Genomic DNA, 22811 nt, shown 5'->3' with positions numbered 1-22811 from the left:
ATGTCTCAACAACTGTATCGAAATTGAAAGTTGGTGTTGACATTCACAACTATTTGCGCATGAACAAGTTAATTGTTCTTATTAGAATATCAAAATTGTTTTATGAATAGAAAAAAATCGATGCGAAAATTATTTGGGAGCAGGAATTTCAAACGTTGAGAAATGTACATTGAATATTGATAATGCAAAACAAAGATTTTCGTTACCGTGTAAGGTCAAAATCGATCATGCCCGCTTGGTTAGTACCTATATCCGGTGTACTGATGATACACGGTGAGAATGAGAGACAAAGAAATCACTATCCAGAAATGGCGGCTTCAGTGGCATAGAATATTGGTATAAAGCTTTATCCCTCGCAAGGTAGAAGACCTTGATGCTTCATACCTTGTATGCAGATGCCATATGTCACAATGTTAGTGTCTGTCATGTCTTTTGTCTGTGACCTTATTTTCATGGTTCAGTGACTGCTTGAAGAAATGTTGTTTTTTTTTCATGAAAAAAATATTCACTTACTATACGTAATATGATAACTATATTTGGTATATGGGATCCTTGCATGATCTACATGTCTGTCAGACAGGGTTTACCTGACCTAGACCTCATTTGGTAGATCAGTGATCAAGGTGAAGTTTTTTCGTGGCTCAGTTTGTATCTATGATACTATGACGAATAGGTCATCTAGATTTGGTGAAGGAATGATTGTCAGGTGTACATTTCCAACTTGCAAGATCCATCAAACACTGACTTCAATTTCGTGGTTAATTGGTCAATGCTAAATTCTTGCCATTTTATCTGTTTCTTATTAGGTACTATAAACAAAAAATCCCCTGTTTTTTGGTCCAAAGTGTACATTAAGGGTTCATCTGACCTTGACTTTATTTAAATGTTAAGTTTTTGTGATATTTGTTGTAAATAAATAAAATCATGAATACATTTCAATATAAACATATATCTAGAATATAGTTAATTGTCAAAAAGAAGTCTAAAGTGAACACATTTTTCATATTTAATAAATTAAACAAAGAGCCTATCACTTAAATGCAAATATATCACACAATTAGATCTTGGTCTTGTTGTTTGAGAGGAACAGATTTTTATATTTCCTAATAATTACATGTCACAATTACTGGAGATACTTCACAAGCCTCAGAAACAGCATTTGTTAGTTTGACTTTTTTTAAAGCTACATATTCCTCGAATAATTCAAGGTTTCTTTTTTTGATTTTCATCTTTTCTTTATCCATTTGCAACTTTTCTCTTTTTATGGCAATTTTTTCTTTTTCCAAAGCCAGCTTTTCTCTTTCAATTTCAAGTTTTTCCTTTTCAACCTCTAATATTGACTCTGCAAAATAAAAAAAATGTTTCCTTTTCACTACTAGTTTTTAAAAAAGAGAAACAAGAGCAAAAATATATTTCTGATAAAGCTATGTCGATTTTTGTTACTTAAAAGCCATATTTTAATAGCTTTTTTTCATGTTTACTCTAAAAAAAATGGCAAAATAAATGCCATGTCAAACAGAAAAGATGTATTGTAAAACAAACAATCAAACAAACAGAAAATAGAATACTGCAGCATACACAATACAGACTTGAATTTATGTATGATTCCCCATACAATAGCTATGTCTATATAATTGAGGCCTATATCCCTTCAAAGTTTTACACCACAGTAATAATGCTTTATAGTTCATTCTATCCCTTCGAAGTTTTGCACCACAATAATAAGGCCATATATGTTGTTCATTTCTAAGATGGTTTTTTTTTACATATTTTACCCATGATATGATCTTTCTTATTTTAATGCCAAATTAAAGTATTGACACCAATTTCACAGTCCACTGAACAAAGAAAAAGATAGTGCGAAGCTCAGGTTAAAGTTTTGGTTTAAGTTTTTGATGAAGTTGAAGTCCAATCAACTTGAAACTTAGTACATATGTTCCCTATGATATGATCTTTCTCATTTTAATGCCAAATTAAAGTATTGCCCCAAATTTCACGGCCCACTGAGCATGTAAAATGATAGTGCGCAGTGGCGGATGCAGGAATTTTCGAAAGGGGGGGTGCTAGCCCAGGGCAAAGGGGGGGTGCAGGGGGGGGTGCAAACATATGTCCCGATTCAAATGCATTGATCGGCCAAAATAAAGGGGGGGTGCGGACCCCCGGAACCCCCCCTCTGGATCCGCCACTGGTGCGAGTGGGGCATCCTTGTACTATGGACACATTCTTGTTTTACATATTTTACCAAAGCAAAACCATTTTTTTCTTTATAGAATATTCAGTACATGAGTGTGAGTATAAAAAAAAACACTGTTTAACCTTGTAAATAACATCCTGGGATAGCAGACTGAAATAGTATCAATATTTGGGTGTCTGAAACATCTAAATGATGAAGAAAAAGGAATTAAATTTGTAGTTTCTAATTAACTAAATTGCTCTGATTTCTATGATTACAGTGAAGTGTAAAGACGGTTTTCTTTATGAGGGAAGTAATACCCTTAACCGTCAGGCGTCAAACAGTAATTTTTGGTTACCGTTAGCGTCAAAATGGTTAAATTTTACTGTGATTCGTTAGAGGACTCAAATAGTTATACATGTAGTAAGGGTCTTATTTGGATAAAAATTAACGTGATGCGTCAAAATCAGTCAGGTTTTTTTTATCTTCTTAAAGAGTGTACATTTCATCATCATGCACCAAAAATTACCATTGGCGTCATTTGGCAAAAAATTTTACCAGCATTTGTCATGAAGGTATCCCCATTACTAAACTCCTTCATATAAAGCTAGATATGTTCACTATTTGTACAACAATAATTGATGAACAATAATTTGTATGGTATAACTTGTTCCAGAACCACATATCTTAAGTTTTAACATCATCTAGTAACTTTGCCAATTATTTAATTACCTGAAATAGATGGAGCTTGTACTGTTTGTAAATTAGTAAATCTTGGAGGTGTCTTCTTTGAAGTAGCACAGGTAAACTGTGCTGGGAAATTATTGTCTGCAATAAATATTATAAGTAATGATAGATGGATCATTTCAGGCATATCCAAACCAACCATACACAAACATATCTTTTATTATGAAGTTATTCAATTCCTAGTAAAGAAATAAAAATAAGTAAAAAAACTTTTCTTATAAATGAAAAAAACAACCCTTTAATGCCCTGCAACCACATCAGTGTCTGAAATATGCAGTTAGCAGAAAAATTCTTTTGTTTATTTAAAACTTATATTTTATATTGTAATTTATTTTGTCCCGCTTGACAGTCAAAAAGCGAGACATAGGTATGCCGTTTCCGGCATTGGCTACAACGGCATCAACAATGTATTAGTTTGTGATTAGCCAGTCTAGTTTACGGTGAACCACTAGCAGCAAGTCAAATATATTTGGTATGCAGTTGTATTAGTTTTGGGAAAATTACTAAAGATACGATAAAAAAGCTGTAAAAAATGCCAAAAATAATAAAGCACCAGGAGAAGATCAAATAGTTAACGAATATATTTGTTCTTCTTTGGATTGTATGATAGATATTTATGTTCAATTATTTAACTTAGTTTTTTTGATTCAGGTTTTTGCCTGAAGCATGGCTTATAGGTCACATGATACCAGTATACAAAAACAAAGGAGACAAGATGAATCCTAAAAATTATAGACCTATTACATTGTTATCTTGTTTAGGAATTTTTTTTACATCCATTTTGAATGATAGATTAAATATTTTTATAGAAGAATATAAATTATAACATGAAAACCAAGCTGGCCCATACGAAATTGTAAGGTGTATTACGCCTGGAAATAAGGCGTAAACCAGGCGTAAGTGGTAGTTACGTGTCTAGATCCAGGCATAAGTGAGCAGGAAACGTAAATTTGTAGACCTTACAGGCGTAGAAAAAAGTGGCCTAAACCTGGCGTAAATTGAAATAAGCAAGGCGTAAATTTTCTTACGGGCGTTAAACTGTTGGTATGGCATTAATAAAAATACCCATAATGCTTCATTGGATTTTTTTTCAAAATTTGGCTCTTTGGTTTTTGGTTTTAGTTTGCAATTTAGAGTTGGACTTATGGCAGCTTCATATATTCAAGGATAATTAGCTTGTTTTGTGCTTTTTGAAAGAATTGGAAATTGGAATTATGGAATCAAATTGATTAATGAAAATTGTGAAATAAAAGGAAAGTGATATACATGGTAAATAATAATTATGTAAGTATAACTAAATTATTAAGTTTTATGTTCTATCAGAAATTTTGAAATCCCTAAATCTTTATCCTTGGATAATAACATTAAAATCTTTTACTTTAAGTTAAATTGCAGTATTATCATTATATTTTAGTTCAAAAGACAATAATTTTCAAAAAAAACTAAGTTAAAATGTTACCTTTATTTCAAGAAAAATCAATTGTCATAATTCTTATTTAAACTTACACTTATTTGAGTCAGTGTTTGTCTAAAATGTATTTATTGATATATTACTTCTTCAATGGTTAATATTTCAAGTTTTTAGTTAAACAATGAGAAATAAAAGCAACAGTAAAGGTTTACGTCTGGTTTACACCTGGTTGACGCCTAGACATGCATTTTGTAAACACTGCAATGCCGCCGGGATATAGTATGATTTTATGTCTGGTTTCCGTGTCATATACAGGCGTACATGGGGTAATCAACAAATGATCACATATTTGCATTGTATGCATTATTTGAATTACTCCTCTCTCAGTAGAAAAAGCTGCACTGTGCATTTGTCGATTTCGAAAAAAGCATTTGACTTTGTCCCTGTAACTCATTATTTCTTAAGCTTGTTCATACAAATATTACTGGAAATTTTTTAAGAATTATACAAAATATGTATGAAAATGTAAAATCATGTATTAAACATAACAATGAAACTTCAGAGATCTTTTTCTCTGAAATTGGAGTAAGACAGGGAGAAAATTTATCGCCTGTATTATTTTCATATATACTTAAATGATTTGCAATCATATTTAGAAACAAAAGATATTTTGTGATTGAATTAGTGTACTTAATTCTTTACAAACCTAAGATATGGAAAACTGCAGATGGAACTTCATCAGATAAATCTGGATTGTCTACAATAAAAAAGTATATACTAAAGATACACTTCCTTTCACAATATTTTATGTTAGGACCAGTAATAAGCCTGGTCAGGATTTATTTAAGTCACTTTATTAAAAACATCAGAAGTCCACATTTGCAATTATCACTTATGTTTGTATGAATTGATTTGTAAATCTATTCTGACACATATTTTTGGTCAGATTATAGACAGATATTACAATTGATAAGTTTGTAAAAGATTTTTGTAGAAATTCTCATTCATACACATTAATTGTCCAAGAAGCTCATAATTTAACTCATATTCCAATAACCTGTATTCCTCATCTGATTATATTATACTGGTTTTTTTTTTTTGTGTGTAATATAGACACCTTGTATCATACCAAACTGGGATCTTTTGTGTAATCTAGACACCATGTATCATACCAAACTGGGATCTTTTTTGTGTAATCTAGACACCATGTACCATACCAAACTGGGATATTTTTTTGTGTAATCTAGACACCATGTATCATACCAAACTGGAATCTTTTTTTGTGTAATCTAGACACCATGTATCATACCAAACTGGGATCTTTTGTGTAATCTAGACACCATGTATCATACCAAACTGGGATCTTTTTTTGTGTAATCTAGACACCATGTATCATACCAAACTGGGATCTTTTTTTTGTGTAATCTAGACACCATGTACCATACCAAACTGGGATCTTTTTTGGTGTAATCTAGACACCATGTATCATACCAAACTGGGATCTTTTTTGTGTAATCTAGACACCATGTATCATACCAAACTGGGATCTTTTTTGTGTAATCTAGACACCATGTACCATACCAAACTGGGATATTTTTTTGTGTAATCTAGACACCATGTATCATACCAAACTGGAATCTTTTTTTGTGTAATCTAGACACCATGTATCATACCAAACTGGGATCTTTTGTGTAATCTAGACACCATGTATCATACCAAACTGGGATCTTTTTTTGTGTAATCTAGACACCATGTATCATACCAAACTGGGATCTTTTTTTTGTGTAATCTAGACACCATGTATCATACCAAACTGGGATCTTTTGTGTAATCTAGACACCATGTATCATACCAAACTGGGATCTTTTTTTGTGTAATCTAGACACCATGTATCATACCAAACTGGAATCTATTTTGTGTAATCTAGACACCATGTATCATACCAAACTGGGATCTTTTGTGTAATCTAGACACCATGTACCATACCAAACTGGGATCTTTTGTGTAATCTAGACACCATGTATCATACCAAACTGGGATCTTTTTTGTGTAATCTAGACACCATGTATCATACCAAACTGGGATCTTTTTTGTGTAATCTAGACACCATGTATCATACCAAACTGGGATCTTTTTTGTGTAATCTAGACACCATGTATCATACCAAACTGGGATCTTTTTTGTGTAATCTAGACACCATGTATCATACCAAACTGGGATCTTTTTTTGTGTAATCTAGACACCATGTATCATACCAAACTGGGATCTTTTTTGTGTAATCTAGACACCATGTATCATACCAAACTGGGATCTTTTGTGTAATCTAGACACCATGTACCATACCAAACTGGGATCTTTTTTTGTGTAATCTAGACACAATGTATCATACCAAACTGGGATCTTTTGTGTAATCTAGACACCATGTACCATACCAAACTGGGATCTTTTTTGTGTAATCTAGACACCATGTATCATACCAAACTGGGATCTTTTTTGTGTAATCTAGACACCATGTACCATACCAAACTGGGATCTTTTGTGTAATCTAGACACCATGTATCATACCAAACTGGGATCTTTTTTTGTGTAATCTAGACACCATGTATCATACCAAACTGGGATCTTTTTTTGTGTAATCTAGACACCATGTACCATACCAAACTGGGATCTTTTTTTGTGTAATCTAGACACAATGTATCATACCAAACTGGGATCTTTTGTGTAATCTAGACACCTTGTATCATACCAAACTGGGATCTTTTGTGTAATCTAGACACCATGTACCATACCAAACTGGGATCTTTTTTTGTGTAATCTAGACACCATGTATCATACCAAACTGGGATCTTTTGTGTAATCTAGACACCATGTATCATACCAAACTGGGATCTTTTGTGTAATCTAGACACCATGTATCATACCAAACTGGGATCTTTTTTTGTGTAATCTAGACACCATGTATCATACCAAACTGGGATCTTTTTTTGTGTAATCTAGACACCATGTATCATACCAAACTGGGATCTTTTTTTGTGTAATCTAGACACCATGTATCATACCAAACTGGGATCTTTTTTTGTGTAATCTAGACACCATGTATCATACCAAACTGGGATCTTTTTTTGTGTAATCTAGACACCATGTATCATACCAAACTGGGATTTTTTGTGTAATCTAGACACCATGTATCATACCAAACTGGGATCTTTTTTGTGTAATCTAGACACCATGTATCATACCAAACTGGGATCTTTTGTGTAATCTAGACACCATGTATCATACCAAACTGGGATCTTTTTTGTGTAATCTAGACACCATGTATCATACCAAACTGGGATCTTTTTTGTGTAATCTAGACACCATGTACCATACCAAACTGGGATCTTTTTTTGTGTAATCTAGACACCATGTATCATACCCAACTGGAATCTTTTGTGTAATCTAGACACCATGTATCATACCAAACTGGGATCTTTTTTTGTGTAATCTAGACACCATGTATCATACCAAACTGGGATCTTTTTTTGTGTAATCTAGACACCATGTATCATACCCAACTGGAATCTTTTTACCAGGTTTATTTCTTTAGATTGTGAAAATGTTTGTAGTTACAGCTTCAGAAAAGAATATACATCAAAATAAGCTAGTACATGTACTCACTGGTAGGAATCATGAATTGATTCTGCTCACATCAGAGAAGATGGAGAATGAAGATTTTTATTAAAATTATTTCATATTTTATTACAAAGAATTGGTTAATACTTTTAGCAATTAAAAAGTTTTAAGCAACAGTAAGTTGAGTTGTATATCATTATACTAACCTATGCTACTTTGTTCTACCTGTATATCATTATACTAACCTATGCTACTTTGTTCTACCTGTATATCATTATACTAACCTATGCTACTTTGTTCTACCTGTATATCATTATACTAACCTATGCTACTTTGTTCTACCTGTATGTTCTTTTTTGTCTTCAGTTTGACTAAAATGTAATTTATGTATATAGAATTATTATCTTTATCAACACTTAAACTTAAAATTATTTACTGTCAAATAACAAAATACTTCTTTACAAAACAGTACTGCATGTCCTTCCTTCCTTAATCATTTGTTGTTCATAGAAAAATAAACACTAGCAAGCAATAAGTAAATAAAATAAATGAATGGAAATGAAGAGTTATACTTTTATATGTACATGTATTAATTTTTATTTTAGAATTTGTATGTTAAATATCAGAATAAACGTTAAATGTGTGTCATTTTACCAATGTTTGTCCATATATGAAAAAATAATGCATTAATTCAAATAAGTATATATTATTAAGTCAAGGATTTTGTAATCACAAAAGAACTTTTCAATATTTCTTTTGAAGGTTGGATGTATCTGAATTGTATAAACCTTATAACTAATATAACAGACCATTGTATCACATTTTTTTGTGATTTTGTTTAAATGCACAACAAAGTTCAATCAGTGTAAATGATGTCATTGATCAATCGGTTCTCACTGTGATAAGACTGGATTTTTGGGGGTATTTTTTCTGAAGAGTGAAGCCCTTTCCAACTGATTTTGACAATTTGTTCTCAAGTTGCACTGCTGTTCCACCACTGTTCTACGTTAGGAGAGAGTTAAGAGATTGCAAGCATGTCTAAAGTACCACCCCACCATATTTTGATGTGTCTGTCCAAAGTCAGGAGCATGTAATTAAGTGGTTGCAATCTGTTATATATCTTTTACATAAATTGGGTCATTGTTTTTATTATTTGAATTGTTTAGAATTTTTATCAGACAGGTATGAGCCTCTTATTTCTTACTATATTGTATTGTGTATTTTGTTCATTGTTGAAGGCTATGTCTTGACAGACTCTTGACATTTAGTTGCTTTCATCTGTATCATGTGGTTTCTGGAGGATTGTTATCTCATTGGCAAAAATACCTGATTAACATCTTCTTATTTCTGAAAGATAAATTTGAAGTAATCAAAATACATAAAATCACAGATACAGTTTTTATTTGAATTACATTATGTTTGAGTTATTAAATAAATCTTACATTTCCTCTTTTTGTCTCTGTGCTTCTTGTCATGTATTTGTCTTTTACTGATTGTCCCACTCAATTCATTATGTTTTATTGTCAGTTTGTTGTAAACATCCAAAGGTTTATCTTGATGTAGCAGATCGGACATCTCTGACATTACTTTGGCAGGAGTTCGAACATATACTTTATCTTTTTTAGAATTCCCATGTGGCATCAACCCAGGAAATGTTCCAGAATACTCTACTAAGGCAAGATGATTTTTATGTTCTCCCAACCATGACACACGTCTCTTGTACGTTGAATCCTTCTTCAATGTGCTATAATGTCTAATAAGTTCAATAATATTGTCTGACAATGGTTGAGTATCCAGTGGATAGAATATTTTTTTGTCTTTCACTTGCTTTGTATAGCAGAACTGATCCCCTTTTTTATATATCATCTTAAGCCTGCCTTCTGGGTTAGTAACAAAGTGACTTTTCGCAGTTGATCCCTTGATATAATTGTATACACCACAGTCATCAGAAAAATTACTAATGGCACCCTTTTTACGTCTTTTTACATTTTCATCATTTTTTACCACAAAATAAACATCATTTTTAATTCCATCTGGAATACAGTCATGGGCTTTTTCATACAAAAAAGATGTCAGCTTCTTGATAACTTCTTCTGTGTCCAAAAACCCTTGGTTGAGACATCCATTTGACAAGGAGTGGATATTAAGGGTCAAAGTCCTCATTTCAGCAGAACCATCTTCATAAGGAATAAAAAGATAAGTTATCATATATGTCTATTCAATACTGTACGTGAATTCATTATTATTTGTTGGATACTAACTTTTGTGTGTTTCGTGGGCACAGGTTAACCATGATATCAAATTTTCTATAGGCTTTGTCTGCAGAAATTAGCAGAGCCATGAAATAAAAAAATGTTCTTCAATCCATGAAAATTGATACCCTTGAAAATGTATGAATACAGTCATTCGTTTACAGCATTGAGAAATAGGAAATTTACTGGAAAGTGCATAATTTCCAAACTTGTCTATATATTTACATTCATATATAATTTAATTTTGGATGTAACGCATCTTCTGATTGGCTGACATAGTTTTGTTTATCAGCTCATAGACATAATTTTGTCATGTGACTGTCACGTCATCAACGCAGATCTACTCTGTTTAAAATGAATTAGAATTAAATTATAAGAAATGACCGTAATATGTTTTCTGTCTATTAGAAATAACATAAAAAATGTGGTGCACACTTTAAATAACCCGCTACAGGTTATCGATCATTGTGCAAAACATATTTTATGTTATTTCTTCTAAGACAGAAAAAATATTACAGTCATTGCTTAAATAACATTAAATACAATTATCTAGTAAAAGTCACCAACCATTTATCTTTTGTAGGGGACATAGTTTTTTTTAAATGAATTGATTCATTCATTTACATACATGTAGGATTTTTCAAAATAATATGTTAAAAATAAGCTTACTTTAATGAAATATTGACTTTCAAATTACCATATATACATGTAGACCAGATAGTATTTTGAAATTTTCATCAGGTATAAATCTATGTCTGGTTGACCAGAATATTTTTTTTTCATTAATTTTTTTTGGGGAAAATACTATAATGGTTGTTCCTTTAAAGTCATAAGAAACCTCAAATTAAAAAAAATAATGTATATGTTTTTTTATAACTCAATGGATAGTTTTCATTATAAAACTTATGTACATATACTTTTTCTGAAGAAAATTCTTTAATTTATTCATATTTAGAAGAAGTTTACTTTATCTTAATTGTTTCCTTCCAGGAAGCAATTCCACCCGACATATTTTCCGTATGCAAAGTGACCTCAGTGTGAACCATATCGTAAAAATATGGTGATCGCAATACGCATGGATGTCCTTAAAATAAACTATTACATGTATCTGAATTTACATGTTTAACACGTGCTCAATTTCCATGCTTTTTTGTTGATTTTTTGTGGATTGTTGACAAACAGGTGACAATTGTTAAACTTCGGCTTCAAAACAAAAACTTTAATTACCTGCCATATTTTCACAATAAAACTGACCGATTGAAAAAAATTTGATGATTATACGAAGTTTACACGAAAAAATGTTAAATTCGTGCACAGAAGACTAAGTTTATGATGTTTGTATGCATTGGTTCAAGAATTGGAAGAACATTATTTTTTCACCGGTCACTCGTTTCTTATGACTTTAAAAAAAAAAAAAAAAAAAAAATTCTTAACAAAATCTGAGACTACTATAAATAGTCTCAGTCAAATGTAGTTTGTTTCAAGAGGAAACTGAAAAAATATGGTTTGATTTTATTAAAAATTAAAAAAAAAAAAAAAAAAACCTTTAGAAACAGATAAGTGAATAGAAAGTTACCCCAACTTTTGCTGCCATTGTGCTTCATGTCATATATATGTTTTGTTATGCTGGAACTTGAAGTATCTTGAAGCATATCTGGCATCTCAGATGTAACATTAGCAAGTGTTTGAATAGAGTCTGTATCTTTACAATTACTATGTTGCTTTAGTCCAGGAAATATCCCAGAATATTCTACTAAGGCAAGATGATTTTCATTTTCTCCCAACCATGAAACACGTCTCTTGAATATGGAATCCTTCTTCGACGTGGTATAGTATCTATACAGTTCAATTATATTTTCTGAAGATGGCTGGGTTTCAAGTGGATAGAATAATTTTTTCCCTTTGACTGTCTTTATATAGCAAAATTGTTCACCCCTTTTGCATACAAACCTAAGCTTGCCTTCTGGGTTTGTAACAAAGTAATTTTTGGAGGTTGATGAATCTGAGTGACTATATCCTTTACAGTCGTCAGGAAATTTACTATTGACTCCCTTTTTACGTCTTTCTACATTTGCATCATTCTTTACCACAAAATAAACGTCATTTTTAACTCCATTTGGAATATCATTGTAGGCTTTTTCATACAAACAAGATGTCAGCCGCTTCACAATTTCTTCTGCCTCCATAAACCCTTTCTTCAGACATCCAGTTGACAAGAAGTAGTTATTAGAGGACAATGTTCTATTTTCAGCCAAATCATCTAAATAAAAGGTCAAAATATAAGTAATCAAAAGAATTAAAAACTTTTTCTTAGAAAAGTTCTATAACTATAAATAATACTTCACAGTCAGTTTGGTTCAATATTTAAAAAAAAAGCTAAAAATATCTCTGCAGGGTGCAGCTTAATGCTAAGTACTGCAGAGGTTGAACTGGATTCAACTCTGAACAGTTGGTTTTAATGGCGGGACATTCAAGCTTAAAACAGCTCCGAATTTAAATTTGACACAGCATAGGTTTCTGACACAAGATAAATGTACAGTCTTCCATCTTAAGAATTTGAAATTGGATATTTGTTCTAATGATCCAATATTCAAAATCTAAATACAAGGTTAGATTCAGCATATCAAAGAACCACAAAAATTCATTTTTTTTTTTTTTTTTTTTTATTTTCGACCCTTTGGACCATAATGTAGAACAATTTGATAATGGGATAAAAAATCCAAAATCTTAATACATCCTTAGATTTGGCATATCAAAGAACCCAATTGATATTATTTTTGTTGAAATTAAACAAAAAAGTTTAATTTTGGACCAAATTGATTGATTGGTTGATGTTTACGTTGCATGAGCACAAAAAGGCTATATTGCTGGACCAAATTGAAAACTGCCATGGGTCCAAAATCCAAATAAAAATACACAATGATACTTGGTCAGTTTCAGCTTATATAAAAAAAAACACAAGTATTCAAGACCTTTAATGAAATCAAATTAAAATTGGTCAAGGACTATTCATTTGAATCAGTATCGGACAATTATTCTAAAAAGGACAGAACACTCTTTAGAATAATTGTTCGACACTGATTTACAAACTCCAACATTTTTCCAATTGATTAAAAGTTTTGTATTAATTTGTAGATCTTATTCATGGATTGCAATAGTTTGCTATGGTGTAATTGAGCCAGGTAATCTAAATATGAGTATTTAAAAGACATCAACCATATATCTTTAAAATAATGGCATTTTTGTATTTTTTTAAATTGTTTAGTTCAGAATTTCTTGGTTCACAATAATACTTGTTTGCCTTTTGAAATAGTTACCCTGACTGTTGTTTTCATTAAGCTTCTTGTTATGTGCTTGTTTTTTACAGCTGGGCCCACTCCATTCATCATGTTCAAGTTTCCTTTTGACATTCAAATGAGTATCATGAACTATATCTGTGATCTCATCTGTAACATTGGCACCTGTTTGAATAGATTCTGTATATCCTTTAAAATATTCTACTACAGCAATATGATTTTCATGTCCTCCTAGCCATGACACACGTCTCAAATATGACGAATCATTGCTTAACGTTGAATACTTTCTGTTCAGTTCAATTAGAATATCCAAAGAGGGTTGTGTTTGCAGTGGTAAATATACTAATTTTCCTTTGATTCTCTTCTCTGAGCAGAATTGATCCCCCATTTTATATACCACTTGAAGTGTGCCTTCTGGGTTGACAATGAAGAAAGTTTTGGGGTCTTTTCCTCTATTAGAATTGTACACTCCACAATCATCAGGAAATTCACTATGGTCTCCCTGTTTTTGCCTTTCAACATTGTCATCATTCTTAACTACAAAATAAACATTGTTTTTGATTCCTCCAGGGATGTTGTCTAGAGCGTCAGCATACACAAAAGATGTCAACAACTTCACAATTTCTTCTGTTTCCAAAAATCCATTCTTCAGACATCCTTTTGATAATGGGTGAATATTAGAGAGAGAATAAGTTACAATGGAGTCTGTTAATGTGGTGGCTGTCACAGGCAAGGCAGGCTGATGGTCTTTGGAAGAAACGGCCATCCTGGGTATGTTAAACCTTAAAGTAATAAAAACAAGTGCAATTATATGAAGGAAACATTTAATAATCTCTTACCAGTACTGTAAAGAATTAGTTCTTGCATGAAAATTGAAAATCAATAGTAAATTATTTTTAGATATATACAAAACATATTGCTTCGCTGAGCGCAGCTTGATACGACAGCAGAAGTCCAACCCTAAACAGTTGAGGCAAAAATCGACACAATATTAGTGCTTGATACAGGTCTGAATTTGGATCGTAATTAAATATTTGACACATAATAGGTTTCTGACCCAGAATAACTGTAGTCAAAGAACTTAGAATTGGTTATATGATTTGAATTTGTATTAGTTTTTTGCTTTTGTGCAATACACTAAGCTGTTGTGTATTGAACCCCCTCCCCCCAAAAAAAAACTTTTACCACACCCTTTTTTTGCAAAAAAATGATATTAAATTTCAGAAATCTGTAATGAGAAAACTAGAGGCTCGACAGAGCCTGTGTCGCTCACTTTTATTTACTGATGCTTTGGAAATCATGTAAAGGTAAGGTTTAAAATCATTATTTATAGTATCATTAGATACTATAATAATATCTAAGATAATAGCTAAAAACTGCCAAATTTCCATAAAATTTCTAACTCAGGGACAGCAACCCAACAACTGATTGTTGGATTTGTCTGAAAATTTCAGGGCAGATATATCTAAATCTGATGAACATTTTTGCCATCTTGGTTCGCGGGCAGCGTCACCACACACATTTTTAAATAGATACTCTTATGATGATTGTGGACAAGTTTGGTTACATTTTGTCTTAGTAGTTTCAGAGGAGAAGATCTTTGTATAGATTACAAAAATTTAAGGAAAATTGGTAAAATTGACTATAAAGGGCAATAACTCCTGAAGGGGTCATCTGATTATTTTGGTCATTTGACTTATTTGACGATCTTACTTTGCTGAACATTATTGCTGTTTACAGTTTATCTGGTGGATCTATAATAATATTTAAGATAATAACCAAAAACGGTAAAATTTCCTTAAAATTACCAATTATGGGGTAGAACCCAACAACCGGTTATCTGATTCATCTGACATTTCAGGGCAGATAGATCTTGACTTGATAAACAATTTCAACTCATATCAGATTGCTCTAAATGCTTTGGTTTCAGAGTTATATAAGCCAAAATCTATATTTTATACCTTATGTTCTATTTTTAGCCATGGCGACCATCTTGGTTGGTTGGTCCGGTCAATAGACACATTTTTTAAACTACATACCCTATGATGATTCTAGTCAAGTTTGGTTAAATTTGCCTAAGTAGTTTCAGAGGAGAAGATTTTTTTGAAAGATAACAAAAATTGTAAAAAATTGTAAAAAATTGACTGTAAAGGGCAATAACTCCTGAAGGGGTCAATTGACCATTTTTGATCATGTGACTTATTTGTAGATCTTACTTTGCTGAACATTATTGCTGTCCACAGTTTACCTCTATTTATAATAATATTCAAGATAATAACAACAAAAAAATTCCTTAAAATTACCAATTTAGGGGCAGCAACCCAACAACAGGTTCTTTATTTTGAGCCATGGCGGCTATCTTGGTTGGTTGGACAGGTCACCAGACAAATTTTTATAACTAGATACCCCAATGATGATTGTGGCCAATTTTGCTTAATTTGGACAAGTAGTTTCAGAGGAGAAGATTTTAATAAAAGTTAATGAAAACGGATGAAAAGTGATGAGAAAAGCCCACTTGGCCCTTTGGGCCAGGTGAGCTAAAAATTGCCTACAACTTATGAAAATAAATTGACAGCTAATTATCTCAAGACAATACAACATTTCTTTATACATAATTAACAAACAAGTAGTGTAAGGGAGGTATATCCAAACATACACAACATTTTACTTTCAATATGTTTGGATTACCTCCCTTACACTGCTTTAAATCAAAGGTACACTCACGTTTTTTTAACACATATTTATTCAAATTCAGTATAAATTAATTTTATTCTTTTTACATGCATTTATAATTTCGTGTATCTTTCACTCTTCATTCCCAATCATAAGACAATTTATTATAAAATCAGTTGCGGGTACGCTTAGCCTACAAAGGCCAATTTGGGTATATGCATATCCGCATGTGGGTACGTGCAGACACTGCCTGAAAAAAACCACCCCTGTTTTAAAAAACATATTTACACTTTTGGTATTTAGCTGAATTTTGTCTACAAATGACCTTAGATCGCCTCCGAATAACCTTTTGACGTCAAGAAACAATCTCTTTTTTATTGTGACGTAAAAATTTTTGAATTGTTATGTCAAAGTTTACGGGAACCTGTGTGATTCTACGTAATGGCGGACCCCTTTTTTCTCTATAATCTTCCTGTAACAATTAATTTGATCCCCTCTGTAAAATGATCCGGGAGATAAAATGTCTTTGAATATTTTATCCTCTAGGATAGAAAATTGCCACAAATTATATCCCCAACACTAAAAAAATATCCACAATGATGGATATTATTTTAGTGTTGTGGGATATAAAATGTTGCAATTTTCTATCCTAGAGGATAAAATATTCAAAGACATTTTATCTCCCGGATTATTTTACGAAAAAATTAAAAACAGTACTTAGTAGGAAATTTTTGGAATATCTGTATACTACATGTATTATAACCTGTGGATATTATTTATGGGATAGTTCTATTTTATCTACATCTTTTGATCTATGATCGATATTTGATTATTTTTGGGTTTAAAATCTCTTTTATTTAATTCAAAACATATTTCAAAACAAACACTGTTAATTATTGATGATTATACAAATATGAATATAAACTTACCTTCATCATGTTCATTAATTCTGTAGTACAGCTTATTTTTTTTTAATTAAGAAGCTTTGGGCACGTTTTCGTAATGCTTGTTTCTCATTTAAAGAGCTGTTTTTTGGGTATTCTTTATTCAGCAGATATTTGTACAAAACGTTATACTTCTCTCCATCCATCTTGACACAAATGATTATCTATTATCATTTTACTTGTTTCTTTAAAGCAATGTGCCATTTGTTAAAACACTTCATTGATCAAGATGCAGTAGGATAGTATTTACATGACATTGTATCCCATCGGATATAATTTTACTGAAATATTATCCCAAATGGATATAATTTTGTAGAAATATTATCCCTAGAAATGATAAATTTCTTGGTAATATTATCCCTTGGGAAATTATTTTACTACTCACTTTTATCCTTAGGATATTATATCTACATTGATTTTATCCTTCGTAGCGGATAATCTTTTTTAGAGTGGGACAACTTTTAAAGGTAAAAAATATCCATTATTTACTAATATTTCATCTGTAGGGATAGTTTTTCCTTAATATATTGTCCCTTGGGAACTTATATTCTAAGGATAATATTTAAGTTTACATTCCAACCGCTTTTTTCTTTAATCTTCATAAATTTAACCCCTTTTTTCTCTAATCTTCATTTTTTTTGCCCGTTATTCTCTAATCTTCATTTTTTAAGGGCATTATTCTTTAATCATCCAAACCCTCAATAATCAATCTTGAATAACCAAAATCTACTAAATTTATCTGAATCTCGAAATAAAGTACCTAAATTCGCACTTACTCTTGTATAATTACACTTGAAATATAAAACACGACTATCAATTAGTCTTTCATGTTGTTTTTGTCTTAAAATATCATATTTTGTAGAACGATGAGGAGCCGAGAACCATGTTTGTGATTAGAAAAGAAAGACAACTCTTTGATTCTTCATGACCAGAGCACTCAAAGTACTGTTAAACATGGGAATATAACGACTTTCTTTTGCTGTGAGACATGAAATCAGAAGAATAATCTAAAATTTTAGCCTGCTATTTTATTACTGAAAGTAAAGTGTGGGAAGCCGACATATCTAAAACGATACAAGGCTATTTTATGTCGCTTGGTGGTAGTTAGTTAAATCAACCCTTTTTCCGGGTCTCACTAATTAGAAACAAGAAGCGCCAAGAAGCGACAAGAAGAAGAATTTTAGCGTCAAGAAGTGACAAGAAGAATAATTTTAGCGACAAGAAGCGACAAGAAGCTATTTAGCGACAAGAAAACATAGATATGCATTTAGTCTTTTTTAATATACGGGCAATGAATTGATAATTTTTAATATTATATTGATAGATGAAGAAATTAAACATTTTATGAGGAAGGGATTGTGTAGTTTTTATCATAATATTGATAGATGAAGAAATTAAACATTTGTGAGGAAGGGATTGTGTAGTTTTTATTATTAAATGAATAATCTTCAATCAATATGCATAAACATGATAAATATCGTTAAATGAGGCAATACACTATATAAAATGATGAAAAAGACCACATTTTAATTATGTTTTCCTCTTGTTTGATTTCAGTTCTTGTGTATTTCACAATTTGTGCATGTATTTTCTGGACAATGATGCAAACAGATAATGCATTTTGCAAGTTTATTATATATATTGTACAAAGATATAGTTTTTAAAAAAAAACAAATTATAAGATAAATATATTATTGTTCTAAAACACCAGTAAAAGTAATATCATAATACAACAGGGTAAACGTAATACTTACAGCTGTTATACATAATAAAATATCATGTAAATCAATGTAGAAACTGAATATAGATCTATGTTTCATTTTTTTCTCTATCAATATTAACTTTCTTGTCATCAAAATTGTTTTCTTTTGCATATTCTTTTAATATTTATTTGGAATAAGTAATTTTAATTAAAAAAAAATATGTTTTCTTGTCGCTAAATAGTTTCTTGTCGCTTCTTGTCGCTAATATTATTCTTCTTGTCGCTTCTTGACGCTTCTTGTCGCTAAAATTCTTCTTGTCGCTAATTAGTGAGACCGCTTTTTCCGGATGTGGTTGGACGTTTACCTTATTGAAAGAACTTCCTGTTTAGGATTTTGACAGCATGGCAAAGGCGACGGTTTTGCAGAATTTGTACGCAGAATTAAACAAATATAAGAACAACCAGGAGTATGATCGAGCTCTCAAGATAGTTAACAAAAGTAATCTTCAAAAATGTTACTGATTTTCGCCTCTCCAAAAATTTTAGTGAACTAAAGTTTCCCCTTAGAAATATGTTTGTCTTTTTTTGACAGCTGCTCATGATTTCGGAGTGTAAACAAAAAAAATGCATTTTATGTCTGTAAAAGGTAATATAGTTCTTATAGTTTTAAAAAGAAAGATAACCTTTAAAAGTAACATTTTTTCTTTATTTTGGTAAGACTTTCCCTAAAAAAATATGTTGTTTTTTGGTGTGTTTTTTAAGCTGCTTCTGACCAAGGCTAGCTGCGAAACCTTAGCTCATAAATGCTTATGATATTCATTTACCATATGCAGACCATAGAGCTACAGATTTTTCCTATTTCAAAATGTTCACAATTGCAACCCAGGTTCATGTTGCACTTATTTCCCAAATATTTATTGTTTATTGTCCATGCAAAGCTTGTCAATATATCTAGTTCATTTCTTTACATATTTTTCTAGGATATGATGTCGTATACCTATAATGTTTGAATATTCATTTCCTTAACACTATCATCTAAGGCCAACTAAATTTAATTAGTAGATTTTCATCCAATTTTTTCAAAAAAATGGGGCGGGTGGGAGGATTTTATTTTTTATTCAATATCAAACCATCTTGTGACGTTTCCTTCATATATGCAAGAGTATAAGCTTCTAGCATGTATATACACGTACAAGGAATCGTACATAATTTTTCAAATTAATATCTCTGATTGGCAAACACTGTTCTACATGTATTGGGGCAGAGGTTGTTTGCTGTTTCTCAACAAAAAAAGAATAGCCTGTTCATAATGACCAATCCTGTGAGATTTGATTTGAACTACAGGGACAACAACCCAACAACACGCCTTAAATCAAACAAACACAAAGTGTTAAATCTGTAGTGTTTTGGAATTTGAAAGGGATATATTCTTTGGACTAAATTGTTGATATTTCAAACTTTTAAATTTTCTTTACCTAGTATGTTTTACATCAGCATCTGCAGATTCTGCACCCTTTTATCAAAATTAAGACTACATAGTACTGTATGTACCAACCATGTTCCTCCTTGATACATGTATGTACAAATGTACTAAAATATACTGTTAGAATTATTAGTTTTAACAGGATTTTTGAAATTCTATTCATTGCTCTAACATAATTTAATGCTTCCTTATGCTGTATGTTTAGCTTTCACTTTAACTATTTAGTGCTATTTTGCTGTACTTAGGTATAACATGTGCATTTGACAAGAGCCACTACTTTGCAAGATTCTTGACTACATATATGCATGCACTATTTATAGTCTGGTCAAAATCAAACTATATATTGTTTTAAGATAAGAAATATTAAGTACCAGGTAATCAAACTATGAACCTGAATGCATAAAGTACCAGCCTTCTTGCTCTTTAAAACATATACAGCTGGGCAAAAGAGTGAAATCTATGTACACACAAATCATACATAGATGGCTAATTTTTGATATAAAAAAAGAAATAAATTGTTTTTCTTCATTATCTTTAACTTTTTGAACAAACCTTACTACAATGCATTTGGATATATATTTGGATAAATTAATATAAGAAATATATATATATATATATATATATATATTTAAATGACTGAGTTAACTATCATATCAATCAATGACTCTCACAAATCATTATATTGATTTATGATGCAAGGGAGATAACCATCTCTAGCTAGTTTTAATGATAAAGATATTACACACAGAGAACATCATTTCTGTTATTTAAAAGAAAATAGAAAAATAGTGGATATGTTACTTTTTGAACAACATAATTTGTTTTTAACTATTTGATTTTTTTGCTTTGTCTCTTTTTGATTATATATGATTTCATTTTTTTCTTCTTTCTATTTTTACATTTTACAAATTGTATGTCTTTTTTCTCTATTTCATGTTATTGGCACAGTAATGTATAATATATTATGCAGCATTGTTGGTGTTTTCTGGTTACAATTTGAATTCTTCTCAAACATGGCAGGTGAGATCAGACATCTCAAAGATATTTTCACATTCACACACTTTAAGTACACAGCTGTATGGATTTTTCTTTTATGCATTTAACAAAATACATATTTTTGTTTTTTAAAATAGAAATATCATTTGAAAATGAGTAATAATAGTATAAAAATTCTCTCATACAACTGTCAAGGTCTTAATTCAATAGAGAAGCGAAGAGATGTTTTTGATTATCTCAAATCAAAAAACTGTAATATATATTGCTTACAAGATACACATTTTTCAGAAAATGATGAAATATCAATAAAAAATCTATGGGGAGGAGAGTGCATATTTAATTCATTTGCTACAAATCAAAGAGGAGTAGCAATTTTATTGACAACAAACTTTGAGTATAAAATACATAAAGTAAAAAAAGATGATCAAGGAAATTTGTTAGGAATTGATATGGAAATCGAAGGAAAGAGAATGACCCTAATAACCTTATATGGTCCAAACAAAGATACACCAGATTTTTATATAAAACTGAGTGGAGTGATAGAAACTTTAAACAATCCATCAGTTGTTATAACTGGAGACTATAATTTAGTACAAAACCAAAGTCTTGATACATATAATTATCAAAATATTAATAACCCAAAAGCTAAGGAGAAAGTTCTAGACTTAAAAGATCTTTATAATTTAACAGACCCCTTTAGGGAAATTAATCCAGATTTAAAACAGTTCACATGGAGAAAAGCTAATCCCATAAAACAAGCAAGATTAGACTTCTTTTTAATATCCCAAGACCTTAACCAAAATGTAGTTGATGTACAAAATCACAACAGCTATAGATCAGATCACTCCCCAATAATATTAAATCTGAAGATGAATGATTTCATACTTGGAAAAGGATTATGGAAATTTAACAACTCACTTTTACATGATATTGAATACTCCAAAACTATAAAAGACACTATACTTAAAGTAAAAGACCAATATGCATCATTAATATATAATAGAGAAACGTTAGAAGAAATTAATGATTTAGACATCCACTTTACAATAAATGACCAACTTTTTTTAGAAATTTTACTTACAGAAATCAGAGGAAAAACTATTTCCTATGCATCTTATAAAAAAAAGGAAAGAGATAAAGAGGAAAAAATATTATCAGAAAAAATTCAGAAATTAGAGGAAAGCATCTTAACAGAGGAAATATTAAATGAAATTGAACACCATAAATCTGATCTGAGAATAATAAGGAAAGAAAAAATGAGGGGATACTATATCAGGTCAAAAATGCAATGGATTGAAGAAGGGGAAAAGCCATCTAGTTTTTTTTTGAATATGGAAACTAAACATTTTATAAATAAAACCATCCCCAAACTAGTTAATGAAAAAGGGGAGACAATTTGTAAACAAGATAAAATATTAGAAGAGGCCAAAAATTACTATAAAAAACTGTATACTAAAACAGAAAGCTTGAGTGAAGTAAATCTTAATAGTGAAATACCTGATTCTGATATTAAAAAATT

General features: G+C 30.9%; 2 protein-coding genes across 2 annotated transcripts in view; one reads left to right on the top strand and one right to left on the bottom strand.

Annotated features, from left to right (window-relative positions):
• Positions 1 to 992: 992 nt before the first annotated feature.
• LOC143071537 (uncharacterized) lies at positions 993 to 18169 on the bottom strand. Its single transcript, XM_076245904.1, has 8 exons — positions 18147 to 18169; positions 13516 to 14276; positions 11775 to 12458; positions 9389 to 10123; positions 8270 to 8317; positions 5038 to 5088; positions 2906 to 3001; positions 993 to 1342 (listed from the first exon to the last, which is right to left on the bottom strand). The coding sequence occupies exons 2-8, from the start codon at positions 14258 to 14260 to the stop codon at positions 1104 to 1106; spliced, it is 2598 nt and encodes an 865-aa protein (XP_076102019.1). The 5' UTR covers positions 14261 to 14276; positions 18147 to 18169; the 3' UTR covers positions 993 to 1103.
• A 984-nt stretch (positions 18170 to 19153) lies between these two features.
• Positions 19154 to 22811, top strand: part of LOC143071535 (signal recognition particle subunit SRP72-like) — a 47178-nt gene continuing 43520 nt past the window's right edge. The window contains exon 1 of the mRNA XM_076245903.1: positions 19154 to 19312. Within this exon, the coding sequence (XP_076102018.1) occupies positions 19216 to 19312 (97 nt within the window). The 5' untranslated portion in view covers positions 19154 to 19215. The remainder of the gene's footprint in view (positions 19313 to 22811) is intronic.

The sequence above is a fragment of the Mytilus galloprovincialis genome, chromosome 4, assembly GCF_965363235.1.
Source record: "Mytilus galloprovincialis chromosome 4, xbMytGall1.hap1.1, whole genome shotgun sequence".
Lineage (NCBI taxonomy): Eukaryota > Metazoa > Mollusca > Bivalvia > Mytilida > Mytilidae > Mytilus > Mytilus galloprovincialis.
This window is presented reverse-complemented; position numbering and strand designations above follow the sequence as displayed.

Bases quoted from the DNA above. Each gene is read 5' to 3' on its own strand.
- LOC143071537 (XM_076245904.1), bottom strand. From the start codon at position 14,260: ATGGCCGTTTCTTCCAAAGACCATCAGCCTGCCTTGCCTGTGACAGCC. The intron at 12,459-13,515 runs GTAACTATTTCA...CCTTTTATTTAG, and splicing joins TAATGAAAACAACAGTCAGG to ATGATTTGGCTGAAAATAGA. The intron at 3,002-5,037 runs GTTTGTAAAGAA...TATTTATTGCAG, and splicing joins TGCAGTTTTCCATATCTTAG to ACAATAATTTCCCAGCACAG.